The sequence below is a fragment of the Urocitellus parryii genome, chromosome 8 (assembly GCF_045843805.1).
Source record: "Urocitellus parryii isolate mUroPar1 chromosome 8, mUroPar1.hap1, whole genome shotgun sequence".
NCBI classification, from domain to species: domain Eukaryota; kingdom Metazoa; phylum Chordata; class Mammalia; order Rodentia; family Sciuridae; genus Urocitellus; species Urocitellus parryii.
In genome coordinates, this window is record NC_135538.1 from 23,036,977 (window position 1) to 23,051,298 (window position 14,322).

The window sequence follows — 14,322 nt, forward strand, 5'->3', positions numbered from 1 at the left end:
TATCTGGGGACAGTGTCACATACCTATAACCCTGGTGGCTAGGGAGGCTGAGGCAGCAGGATTTCGAGTTTAAAGCCAGCCTCAGAAACTTAGTGAGGCACTTAGCAACTCAGAGAGACCCTGTTTCTAAGTAAAATATAAAAAAGGGCTGGGGATATGGCTCAGTGTTTAAGCAACCCTGGGTTCACTTCTTAGTACCAAACAAACAAACAAACAAAAATACAGGAAATTAAGTGTTTACTTTTAAGTTTGATTAAATAAAATAAAAATAAATTTAAAATGTTCATTATAAGTAAAAGATTTTGTTCCAGGGAACTACCAAGCAGAAAGAATAATCTTAAGCTGTACACCTGTCATCAATTTCCTCACACAGGTATTCTCAAGTAAGGGTGAACAGGCCTCTTAATTTTAGGCAAAAAAATGTGCATTTGACAAAAATCTGGGCAGGGTGGCACACACTTGTAATGCTAGTGGCTCAAGAAGCTAAGGCAGGAGGATCACAAATTCAAAGTCAACCTCAGCAACTTAGTAAGGAACTAAGCAATTTATCGAGACTCTGCTTCAAAATAAAAATAAGAGGGCTGGAGATGTGGCTCAGTGATTAAGCACCCCTGGGTTCAATCTCTGGTATAAAGCCTGCACTTTATTCAGAAAGAGAATCCATAGCTTTCATTTAATTCCCCACAAATGTCTTGCCAAGAAACTTTAAGAACTGCTGTTCTAAGTTGCTCTGAGTTTATAGATCTTTAATTTTGGAATTAAAACAAAAAAAAACTTTGAACATTCAAACCTCCTCCACAGTAGTACCATAATTCCCAGCAGGGGCCACACCAGTGGCAAGACAGGGAAGGTGGTACAAGGAGGGACTATGTAAGGACTTGGGCCACCTGTCATCCAAGTATTCCCAGTATGAACAACTACAGGCACATCACCTGGCTTTTGCCCTCTGTGCAAAAAGTTGAATATCCATCTTTTCTGTGCCATTCACCTCTTTTTATAGGTAATTGTTAAACAAATTAGAAAATTTAAAAGCTATTTCCATTTGTCCTTTCAGAAGTAGCTTTAATTAGGAAGTAGTGTTTGCTCAGTGTCAAGAGCTGCCTGCCAACAGATTTAATTGGTCTTTAAAAGTAGCAATTCTATTATTTCCCTTTAAAGTTATTAGAAGATGGCAGCTCCTCATGCTAATAAGTGACCACCAAGTACCACAAAATATTATTTCCACGGTGTCATGAGGATCATCCACAGACATGCTCAGTGACAGATTCTGTGGCTGCCGTGAATATGATAAAAAGGCAAGACATGAAGAAAGCCTCACGCTTCTTACAGTCCTGTCACCTACCCAGTACTGCCCTCTGCTCTTTCCTATTTTATCAGTGACCTAAGGAACAGTTGCCAACAAGGCTTCCAATGCTTAAGGATTTAAGTTGTAAATAAAACACGTCCTAGACAGCCCTTCTTCCTGCTCCCACGCCACCCTGTAGGGTACTTTCACACCATCCTAAAATATTCTGTAATAAATTCTTCATTTTAAAAATAAAAATGCTAACTTTTTAGACAAAATATTCTAATTTTTAAGGAAAACTAAGTTTCCAATCAAATGATAAAGTTATGATACTGCTCGGTTCATCATATGGTTTGCAGGAATAGATGGATTATAAAATTTTAAAGAGAATAAAATATTCATAAAGTTGCTGGAGAAGATCTTCAGATAGATTTTATATTCGTAAATCTAACATAAGCACTCTATCAGGCACTGTGATGCATCAAACTTCCGGATGAGCTGATTCTGCCATGGAAATGTAACGTGAGAACTGGACCAGAAAAGAACTTTATGATGCCAGAAGCACTCACCAGTGTGGCTGTTCCTTTTGAAATAGGTGGTAGAGCTGGATTTAGATTTGGATGTAAGATAGGTTGAGTTAGAACCAATGGAACTTGAAGACAAAGATTTTCCCAGATTATCGGAGCTTTTCTTGATGATATTGGTAGCTGTTTTGCTCCAATCTGGAAGAAATGACATCATTCTATCAATCTCCTTTACAAGGAATATAATATACTGTGTCCTAAAAATATTATCAGTGCATTGCTTTGCCTATCTGGAGCATCTGATTTTCTGACATGCCAACAATAGCTAGAGTAAGTACTGAAAAGGACTGGGGATGTGGCTCAGTGGCTAAGCACTCCTGGGTCCAATCCCTGGTACCAAAACTAGATAAATAAAAATAATCAACAACAATAAACTGAAGAAACTGAAATTTCCTACTTTGAACCTATGTACATATTATTTAAAATCTTGCATCAGTATCCTAGGGTCAGAAGTAACCACAGTAATTTAAAAAAAATAACCCTTTTCTTCAAATGTTTTTAAATTGAGATATAATCTCTTCACCTAAAAATGTAATTCAGAACTTCAAAAGTGTGGAAAGGAGGGTCTGGTGTAGTGGATAATCTGAGCTGTCAAATTAGACATTAAATCTTATGCAAATCATTTAAGCTGCCTGGAATGCATGCTTGTCTGCAGGTAGAAGGGATGTATCTAGTGCTCTCAGATCCTCTCCAGCCCCAATATTCCAAGATTCCAACTAAGAATCTTCACATGCTCTACTTCTACAGTCTGCTCCCACGGGGCCTGGGCTGCTTTGACAACAGAAAATGACTGACAAGTGTTTCCAGTTAATCTTAGATAAATACGTAATGACAAACCTGCCCCTTTACCTGAATTATCTGCTAATCGGAATCGGCCACAACAGAGATGACGTCTCCACTGCTTCTGGACATTCTCCTTCATTGCACAGTGGAAGATAAAAATAAATAATCCTGTGACAATAGAAAATACAAACACTGAGGCCAACTGACACATTTTAAAAGATAAATCTTATAAAATATGTGTATTTGTTTTAATTTAAATTTTTTATATCTACGTTACAAGAAACAAAGATCCAAGGAAAGGAATATCAAGAGTGCGTAGTAGACATTTTAATCCTATGGAAAAGAACACAATGGCTCAAATAAAACCAGAATCACTGCATGGATCTGATTTCTGTCTTTGCCTGTTCTGTTCCACATTCATTACGACTTACTTAAAAACCATGCTGAAACAGGCTACATTCAACTTAAAAGCATTTGCTATTTCCCTTATTTCTGTCTTAAAAGCATGTGAAAACTGTTCATAGAATAAAAAAAAGAGAGAAAAAACAAAAACCACCCATAAACTTATTGTCTGTTTCAATCTATCTAACTTGAGCTGTTTTACATAGGTAGGTTATTATAGCTATAATCAGAATATTAGGTTGGGATTTAGAAAAATGGTTATTTCTACATGTGGTTCAAACACACCTCAAACCAGAAAAATCCTGACTCCACTTGGCCCAATTCAGATTCTCAGCATTTTAACACAGAAACACCTCCTTATTGGGCAATAGTCTTCATATTTACAGCCACTCCCTGGGCCTATCAAACACTGTGTCACTTGTGCTTTGCAGGCCAACCCCTTTTAACCTTCTCCTTGCAGCCTCAGTTTCCCCTATTTTCTATATGAGTCCTCCCTATTACCTAATAAGCACAATCTAGTAACTCTAAAAAAAACATAAAAATTTTCCCTTCTTTTAGTTTCAACTTCATTTATTTCCTCAGTAAAACTTTTTGAAGTGGTTATTACCTTTTGCTGCCTCCACTTGTTTCCCACCTTCTCCTCCAAGCCTATCCCCACAGGCTGCCATCACACCCTATGCCCTGTGACTGTTCCGAGCAGGGGAGTGTCAGCTCCAACACTGCGTACTCTATTCCTGTGGCTTCTTAACAAGTCTCCGGAAGCAGCCAAACAATGGGAGAGTCCTTTGTTCTCAATGCCAATTTCTCCAAGTTTTATGGGGATTCCTTCTCTACTGCCTTAGAAGATTATTCTCCTTTACTCCTCAAAGATAACACAATTTTGTGACTCGGTCCTGGTTCTCCATCTCTCCTGGGGCTCCAGTGTCGCAGTAGAGAGTGAACTTCTAAACTACAAGAACATCATCTCTGAGGCTCAAGATTGATTTTTCTGCTTGGTTCCACTTGCTTCTCTCCCCATACACCACCAGGATTCCAACGACATTGCTTCTAGGACATCTTTATCTGGCTGTATCTCAAACCCCAGATGTTGTGAACTGAAGGTTCCTCCACATGACCCTCAAACCGCTCTCACCACCTTCTGTTTCTCAGTATATCAGGCTCATTCCTGCCCAATATCATGCTGAACACTGTCTTCAGCTCTCTCAAAAGCTGCTTCCTACTTCTCCTTCAGGTCGAGGATGAACTGACGACCGTTGATAAATGTTGATAAATGTTTCCATTTAACCTCTTCTCACTCCCTTTCACATACCTATTTTCTTTTGAGCACTGAATAGTGCTCGATAGTCTTATAGCCCTCATATATATATATATATATATTTTTTTTTTTGCTTGATTGTTGTTTCCTATTAGAATATAATAAGCTCCAAGAGAACAGAGATATTTATCTATTCAACACTATGCTGCCTGTTCCCAGGACGATGTCAGGCACTATGCAGCAACCCAAAGAATGTTCACGGAATGAATAAACCATGGCAGCCGTAAGTTAACAATCATCAAGTCTACATGAGCAGATTCCAATTTTACATGTGTTTGGAGGTGGGGGAGCACTAAAAGTAGTACTGAGCAGTGCACAGAATAGGGGCTGATGGAAATACAATGAAAATAGATTGAAGATTAACATTTCTGGAAAGCCCATCAATGAGTTGCTGAGGTTCTGCCCTAATAATCTGCCACATATCCACATGGGGAGAGCTCTCTAGGGGGTCTGGGGCTTGAACTGAACTTTTGAGTAGGGAGGTGAAGAAAGTTTCCAAGAAGAGTTATCCATTCAGTGGCTATTTATACAGCTCTGCTAAGTAGGAAGCACTGTGTTTTAGGAACTGGAGGGTCAATCATGAACAAGGTCAACAATCCTAGAATTCATGGAGTCAAGGGTCTAGCATGGAATGGCATACAAGTAAAAATTACTGAAGCTCTTTCACTGGATAATTTAAATTTATCTGTTCCTTTTGACTATGGAGAAATCTCAAAATGACATTGTAGCTTGTATAACTGAAAAAGTGGGAAAAAGTATTTATGTATATCTCTTTATAGATATAAATTTGCAAAATAGGTCCAAGGTTACACTTCCATGGTTTATTTTTTTAATATCTTAACTCAAATTGGGCCAAAGTTTTATTTTAGAAGTAATTACATGAAGAGGACGAGTTGCTAGATTTCTACACGATGGGTCCTGAACACAGTGAAATGGCTCTGGTGGATTATCCTCTCAATTAGCTTCTCTTTGGCCATCGATGATCCCTGGTACAGGGCCTGGCACTTATGAGATACTGGTTACAGAGTCTCATTGAAATTACTGAAGAATGATTAACTTTTGCTTTGAAGAGAAATGTTACTATGAAAATGCTCACTATATTTTTTCACTGATTTCAAATATATAAACAGCCCTTCACAAAGTTCCTGGGTGGTTCCAAGCAAATTTATCTCCAAGAAGTATAATTAAGGCATTCAGTGACTAAAGTGAAGTAATACTGTCATGATTTTTATTATTATTACTATCATTTTATATGTAGTCAGATATATATATATAATATATATATATTATATATATAGTAATTATATAATTTGTGAAACTACTGTCTTTTTATTTTGTTATTTATATATAGCTATGTAAATATATATTATGTCATTTACTTTATTGGCAATAAGGTAATTAGTGAAGGAACTATATCCTAGCAACCTATTTATTTTGTCTGAAATGTTATCTCAGGGTAGGGAAGTTCTAATTTAACAAAAGGAAAACTCTAATAAACATGAAACAAATTTCAGTTGTTCAGAAAGCCAGCAAACAGGCCAGGCCCTTCCTGGAGCTCCCTGTGCTGCCGTTGGGAGGAAGAGCTCTCAGGAGACACCTGCTTGCATGCTGGCCTGGCCTACGTAAGTGCAGAAGTCTCAGAGTAAGGAATGATTTTCTTCCACAGACAGATAGCCTCAGAAGCAGGCTGCTGGGGCTGTCCTCTCTGGAACAAGGGCAAAGATACCACTGGCCCAACCTCATCTTTACACTCCAGATGGCTGAATCTGACTGTTTTTCAACAGCTTCCCATATAGCTACCAAATTTCCTAACCAGTTTGCTATTGCAGAAAATCCTTTTAATAAGCAAACGTACTTTGTCTCACCAATAGTGTAATAAAGCAAAAGTGTATAAATAACTTGAGCAGGTTAACAGATCCTTTTAGGTTGTCAAGAGCTGGTGGAAGTTATGGAGAGAAAGATGGAGGAAGAGGAAGCCTGAGGGAAATTCAACAAAGGCTGTTGGTGGAGGAGGCTCCAGGGCCACTTATTACGGTTTAGCTTCCACACAGAGAAAACATTTCACCTTTGGTGTTTTGGGTTGGCTTATTTCACTTAGCATGATAGTCTCCAGATCCATCCATTTAGCAGCAATTGCCATAATGTCATTCTTCTTTATGGCTGAGTAATACTCTACTGTGTATATACACCACATTTTCTTTATCCATTCATTTGTTGAAGGATGCCTAGGTTGGCTCCACAGATTAGCTATTGTTGAATGTGCTGCTATAAATATTGATGTGGCTGTGTCACTGAAGTATGCTGATTTTAAATCCTTTGAATATATACTGAGGAGGGGAATTACTAGGTCAAATGGTGGTTCCATTCCTAGATTTTTGAGCAATCTCTATACAGCTTTCCAAAGTGGCTACATCAATTTGCAATCCCACCAATAATGTCTGAGTGTACCTTTGCCCCACATCCTGGCCAGCATTTATTTTTACATATATTCAGGAGACACCTGCTTGCATGCTGGCCTGGCCTATGTAAGTGCAGAAGTCTCAGAGTAAGGAATGATTTTCTTCCACAGACAGATAGCCTCAGAAGCAGGCTATATTCGTGATAATTATCATTCTAACTAGAGTGAGATGAACTCTCAATGTAGTTTTGATTTGCATTATCCAGTTCATATATATGGGAGGAAAAAACTTCTGAGGTTGTTTGTGTCTGGTGTTTTGAGGACACTGGAAGAAACCTACATCACAGAATTGCCTTTCCAGCCTTGCTGGGAGCAAAAGCATGAATTACTCTGAGAATCAAATGCTAACCCCAGACAGAAATTATGAGGTTAAAAGCAAAATAAACTGACTTAACAAAACATTTTTTAGGTTATGTAATGCCGTTCTAAATCACAATTGCATAATATGAGATGACATTGAATATTTTTAAGCAACCACAATTGCTTGTAAATATACAGGCACCAAAAAATGTTTCAGAGATACTGGTATGTAAATTAGATTAAAAATCTGAAACAGCTCCTCTAAGATTATGTAACAGAGAGAGTTCGCATAAAAGCTCCATATTTCACTAGGAATTGTGATGCTATGGATAAAATTGGGTAACAAGCATGAGAAGTTAGAATTCTTAGAAATGAATACATTTAAAATCCTAAGGTACTACATTTATTATATAAATAGGGCGAATCCTTTAGCCTTGAGATACATTTCCATTTTAAATCAGAGTAAAATTCACCAAAAAGGTTATCTTAATATCTGTAGCAGTGAGCCCTTTCAACATGAATTTAAGTTAGTCTGGCAATGAATATTATAACAGAATTCCTTCTACTCTCTTCAGAGATCAACAATGGAAAATATGCTGATAGGCAGACAAACTGGATGCCTTTCTTCAGGGAGGAATGGCAGACAAGAAGAGAGAATGGACGAAGGAGGGCTATCCCCTCTTAAATCCAAAGGTTTCCCCATCTCCTTATAGATTGTGGTGTCTGAAGCAGAACTAAAGTCATGAAACTCTAATAGAGTTCCATGGGAATCTCAGTTTTCATTCTTGTCTCTGTTCTATCAGTTTTTGCCCCTTTGAACATCTTTGTGTCACCCAGGAATCACACAAACTTATCTCATTGACCACACAGACAGGGACATGGTCCACAAAAGCTGGAAGCTAAAATTAAAGTGAAATTTAGAGTTAAAAGCTTCTACTTCATCTTGATTGGCTTGTGCTGCTTTCATGAAACCTTCCTATCTCACACAAGATATCTCACAATGGTCCTTTTTTGGTGAATTTTAGCCTGAACTACTATCACTCAAATGGATCCAAGACAGAGTTCCTTAGCATTAGTTTCTTCAAGCTGATAACTACCTTGGTTCTTTATTTCTCTTATATGAAAGTATTCCATATAGAAAAAGAAAGACAAATTGTAACCAGCTTTAAATGAACAGATTCCTGCCTTCTCTACCCCTCCATCTTTCACTAACCAGAGGTTTATGTTTACTTAAAAAAAAAAAGAATTACAATACAAGAATCAAAATGTCTTAATCCTCAGTAAATTTCATGACTTTCTCATTGAAAATGAGAAACACTTTCAACTGATGGAGGGTGTTCCTAGGCCTGTCTATGGGTATTGTTAGGAAAGAATGTAATATCGCCCCCTGCAGGAGTCTCCTAGAAGGGTTCTGCAGGCCAGGGCTGGCCCAGCACACACACTGAAGGAAGGTCTCAAAGGGACAGAGGAACACTCTGAAACTTCTCATCGGGTCACGTTTTGTTTTGTTTTTAAACATATGATCCTGTAATCAGCCTCAGAACACATTCAAGTAACATGCTTTTTTAAAAAAAAAAGTCTATTTCTAAATATTGGCATCCTATTCACTGTAGATTGTCTGGGTGTGTTCTTAATCTTGGTCTTTGTAGAGCATCTTAGAGGAAATAAAAAGATATACTTAAGATATTTGGACTAAAAGTTTGGCTCCTTCATAGAACTCATTCTCTCAACTTGATTCAGGAAATGACATGTGGCTTTCTGGTCCAATGTTCTCAGGTCTTTAGCCTGACAATGAAAAGTTTTTAAAAAGTTGCCAGAAACAGTTCTCTTGGATATTATCACACAGTAAAATTCAAGGCGGCACATATGTCTTTCTTTCATAGGTGTAAAAAGGCCACTTCACAACAACCCAGGTGGAAAGGAAAATGACAAACAATTCCAAGTCGTCTTCTCTTGGGTTAAGTCTTTAACAACTCACGGCCACTGACATTTTTTTGGCAGAATCATCAGCAACAGATTTGGACAAATAGTCTAAGTGGACTTTTTCTTAATCTGGATGATGAAGATTTAGAAAGATTTAGATAAAGACTTAGAAGATTTAGGAAGACTGCAGACATAAGCAGTTCCAGGGATATGGGATGGAATCAGAGCAAGTAATAATGAGTCCCTGGTGTCCTAATCAGGCCATAAAAACAGAGTGGTTCTGGAGTTTTGATGGGAAAATGGGTCAAGTTAATCAAGGCAAGTATTTGGGCAGAAGAGGCCTGTGTTCTAGGTAACTGACAGAAATGGTCTGGATGACCTGAGTTCCCCAGCACACCTGCACCCACGCCTCTGGATACTGTTGTCATCAGACAAAGCCAGCTGGTTGCTGGGCTCTGCATCTCTAAGGTTTATGGCTGTCTTTGAAAACTTCTTGAAGTCTTCCTTTCATATGGTTAAGGTGCCCTTTAGCAAATTATTTTTCTTTGGCACCAAGTGCCCTGCTAAGAGATGACTAATTTATTTCCTTGCATGTGTAATATTTTAGCCAACATGATGTGGTTTTAGGTGGGTTGAAAGGTGGACGATCTCTTTACCTTGACACCAATTTGATCCATGTTTTGTGTGATTATATAACAGCTTAACTTTCATGAGGTTCCGGACCTCAGTCTCCGGTGCAGGGGAGACTTAGGTGAAATTTAATGCACTTTACCTCATAACTTAACTTTCTTAGTTTACCAATTAGATTATAATAACATTTTGCCAAATGATATTTTGCTGAATAAGCATAAGATATTAAATTATATTTTTATTAAATGTATATTTACTAGCAATTTTTAATGATATTAAATATACACTTTTTAAAAGTTGGAAATAAAAAACTGAAGGTACAGTAAGTTTAGTCTGCTTATATGTTGTCCCCTCATAATGTGTTATTTTCATTTTCATATATGCTATAGTTGAAATATATCACCATCAGACTCAAATTGATCTTGGGAAAGTCATTAACTCATCTGAGCCTGTTTCTTTATAAAATGGTGACAACATTTTTTTTCTTAGGCATCCATTTTTCAGATTTGCAAGAAGGAATAAAATCACAGATGTTATTTGAAAGTGTTTGGTAAACTCCATGCACTATACAAATACATATTATTTTTGTTACTCTGGGTCATCAAAATAATTAGTGGCAAACATTATCTCTGTGTAGACTGACAATATTCCTGTGTTCTCCATAGCAGCGTCTAAGTGCAAAACTGTTTTATCTTTTTATGCTTTCAGATATTCTGGTTGTGCCTGAGCTATTAATATCATTTCCCATTTCTGGAAAAGGGAAATTGATGATCAAGCTCTTGATATGGAGCTAGACTGACATCCTGATGAACATCTCAGGTAAGTTAAACTTCCCTATATACTGGAGAAGCCTAATCTAATTGCTGATGTCAAATACTTTTGTACGGTTGATGAATTCAAAGTACAGTGTGAGATAAGAGTTCATCACCTGTATAACAAGCAGCTGTCGCACAGGCTGCATGTTAAGGCAAGAGCTCAATTCTGCAAGTGCATTGGATATGGCCAAGAGACCGATGTCCAACAGGATGCTGGCCAAGATCTTCTTAGTGACCAGGGAACTGCCTTTTATTTAAGATGAATTATTAAAATATAATTCAATGAAAAGTATCATCTACTTATGTCAAATATTTGTCCTTTTTGCATAACTATTTGTCTACAATTTTCTGAAGTTGTATATTTTAGAAAAAATTAAAAATTTTAACACAAGATTCCACCAGTCTTAATCTGAGAAGATCCAAAATAGCAAGTCAGGTAGGTATATAATTGCATTGTGTTAAGGGAAGTCTTATTTATCTTTTACTTTTAGGAAAAAGGCAACAGAATGACTATTATACAAATTAATTAAGTGAAATAGATAACATAAAAAGAACAAAATAATATACCATGAAAAATTAAAAAACAATAAACTTGGTTTCAGCTTTGATTCAATTAGTAAATTCACTTGTTCATTCAAGTAAAATTTTAGTTATGGCCACATAGATTATAGTAATTTTCTGATATTCATTTCACATGATTTTTGGTAATTTTATTATGTGGCTGTCTGTAAGTATATATAAAGATACCAATATGTATGAAACTTAAAAAAAGTAAAATAAAACATGTAAGTTTAATAAACTATACAGTAATGTGAGTGCTTATATAATTATACATGTAAGTGTGTTTGCACACACTCGTGTATCTGCACACAAGAATCCTGAAAGATAAATGGTTGTATAAACATATTTGAACAAATTTTTGGAGAGGTATACATGCAAAGAAACCTATCAAAAGCCATTCCCCTGACAGATGTGCTCCAGTATCACAGAGGACTCATCTCTAACAAGGAGCCCCGAGGTCCCACCTCTGTCAATGCCCGGTATCACATAGCACACACAATAAGGAACCCTGCTGAATTTTAGATGCTTAGCGACACACTCTGTCTGACAGAGATTAAAACTTGTTTAGTATTGTCTTTGTTTTCAGAATTTGGAGGCACATTCTAAATGTTTAGCCATTGTGGAGTCTTACAATGTTAAACATCCATTGTCGATAACATTACATTAACAAGACAACCCTGCAGGCTAAGGTGGTGCACACCTATAATCCCAGCAACTCAGGAGGCTGAGGCAGGAGGATCTCAAGTTAGAAACCAGCCTTAGCAATTTAGTGAGATCCTGTCTAAAAACAAAAATATAAAAGAGCTGGGGTATATAGCTCAGTGGTGGAGCACCCCTGGGTTTAACCTCCATTACCAAAATAAATAAATAAATAAAAAATAAAAATAAAAAAACCTCCTTGCCCTGATCATTCTAGAAAAATAAGTTTAACAGCCAAACCAATGTTATGTATTTTTGTAGGAGCATACTTTCTATATTTCTCTTGACTGTTTACATCTCTCCAGCTCCCTATCCCACCAAAAGTCTAAAATATTGGGCCACCTTATGGGGGACCACAGCAAGAGCCTCCCTCTGCTCTCCTTACACATGTTACTGGAATGTTCTCTCCCCGTCCCCACATTATATCCAGCTTCATCTCTACAAAATGCACCACTGATCATGTCATGTCACATGCTCAACAGCTTTCAAGTACATCCCACTGCTCTTGTGAAGTATCCTGTGCCTGAAATACTCTTTACCCAACTTCCACTCCTAGTTTTCCTCTAGTTAATTCCTAATGATCCTTCAGATTTCAGTTTGGACCTCATGTCTTCTGTCATATGTTTGCAACACTACAAGGTGCTTTTCATGTACAATGCACTTGATTAGCACTCGTGTCCTCTAGAACAATGGAAGCTCCATGGAGCAAAGGTCCCAAGTAAAAAGTTGGATAAAATAAAAAGGCTAGCCAGAAAGGCAATAGACATAGTTTGCCAAAATACTACCTGGGTTCATCTTAAATCTTACAGTCACTTAGTAGTATTATTTCTTTTCTTTTTTTTTTTAATTCGCACTTGGTATTGAACCCAAAGGTAGTTTACCACAGAATCACAACCTTTTTTATTTTTTATTTTGAGACAGAGTCTTGCTAAATTTCTTAGGGTCTTACTAAGTTGTTGAGGCTGGCCTTAATTCTCTGATCTTCCTGTTTCAACCTCCCGAGTGGAGTTGCTGAGATTTCAGGCATGAGCCTCCATCTCCAGCAGTTGTTTCTTTAAGCTGTATAAGGGCTGGGAATGTAGCTCAGTGGGTTCGATCCCCAGGACCACAAAACAACACTACTACCAACAAAAGCCCAACTGTCTAGCTCCTACAAGCTTCTTTCAATAAAGCACAGACTCCTGACAACAAAGCCTCAACTGGAAGAATGATTCACTAATAAAAACCATTAAGTAAATTTCCATAGCATCCCAAGACATTTTTGTACTGCCTGGCTGGTAAGAAGTTGTTGGTAGGCTCATGTGCTCTGTATCACTGCCTTTTAATTTAAATTTCCCTTTTAGGAGGTGTTTTTAATATCACTGGATGTGCAGAAATCTGTTCTGAATTTATATAATTTAAAATCAGTCTTAAAAGTCGGTGATTTATGAAGAACCCTGACTTGATGAAGGTTTACAACATTTTTCCCTCCTGACAGGAGACCCATGCTGAGAAAAATAAAACATCCCAGTTCTCCCTAATGGAAACAGAGCTGCACAGACAACTGCAGCTGCTGGAGGTTGCTGACATCGCCAGGAAATTCTAAAAGCAAAACCAAGGTGGGGCTGGCAGATCCCTGGGCCTTTCATGTACAATCCTGAAACGTAAAACCATGGAATTTTTAATGTCAATGGACACCTCTGTCAATATTTATGTAGGCACTTTGATGGCGTATATTATAGAGATTAAATAGAGGAATACTCACTTCATAGGAGATCCCAGCGGAGATGTACTTATCTGCTACATACTCGGTTTCCAGCTTTTGGAGATGCCCTTGAGCTTATTATTCTATTTACTAATGATAACAAGCCTGTATATGTCTTCTGTTATGGGAGAGTGAACTCAAACAAAATTTGCTGAACTAATTAATGTATATTTATGCCAGAAGAGTCTCAGGTTGGATTTACAGGCCCAGAGTTGGTCCCTTCTTTCACACAGCAATCCATTTGACAATCATCAAGAACCTACTTGTTGACATTTTTTTTTCAGTTTATGAGCTAGTAATGGACCTAGGAAGACAAGCAATGAACAGTACCATCCTAGAGGTAGATTAGAATTTTCTCAGAATATACCTACAGGGAGCACCCATCCAATTTCTTTGAGGTGTTGAACTCATTGTGCTTCTGACCTGGAGAGTTCTATCAAACACACAGACATATCTGATATCTCAATGAATGTCATTTAATTAAGAGTAATTTGTATACAGTTAATCTTAAAAATTAAATATATTGTCAGGCACTGTGGCACACTCCAGCAGCTCAGGAGACTGAGGTAGGAAGATTGCGAGTGCAAAGCCAGCCTTAGCAACAGTAAGGCAGTAAGCAATTCATTTAGAGACCCTGTCTCTAAATAAAATACAAAATAGAATAGAGCTGGGGATGTGGCTTCATGACCTGGTACTCCACCCCTCCCCCAAATAAGTTAAATACATTATAGACTATACTAGGGCATAATATTGTGGAATCAGAAATCTGACTGTAAGCTCCTGGAGGGAAGCCATGAGTTTCTGTATGCAGAAGGCCATTGGC

At 37.6% G+C, this 14,322-nt stretch overlaps 1 protein-coding gene across 1 annotated transcript in view; it reads right to left on the reverse strand.

Annotated features, from left to right (window-relative positions):
- Adgrg6 (adhesion G protein-coupled receptor G6) overlaps window positions 1-14,322 on the reverse strand; it is a 134,817-nt gene that overhangs the window by 5,857 nt on the left and 114,638 nt on the right. The window contains exons 23-24 of the mRNA XM_026397618.2: window positions 2,719-2,820; window positions 1,855-2,007 (exon numbers count right to left, since the gene is read on the reverse strand). Of these exons, the coding sequence (XP_026253403.2) occupies window positions 1,855-2,007; window positions 2,719-2,820 (255 nt within the window). The remainder of the gene's footprint in view (window positions 1-1,854; window positions 2,008-2,718; window positions 2,821-14,322) is intronic.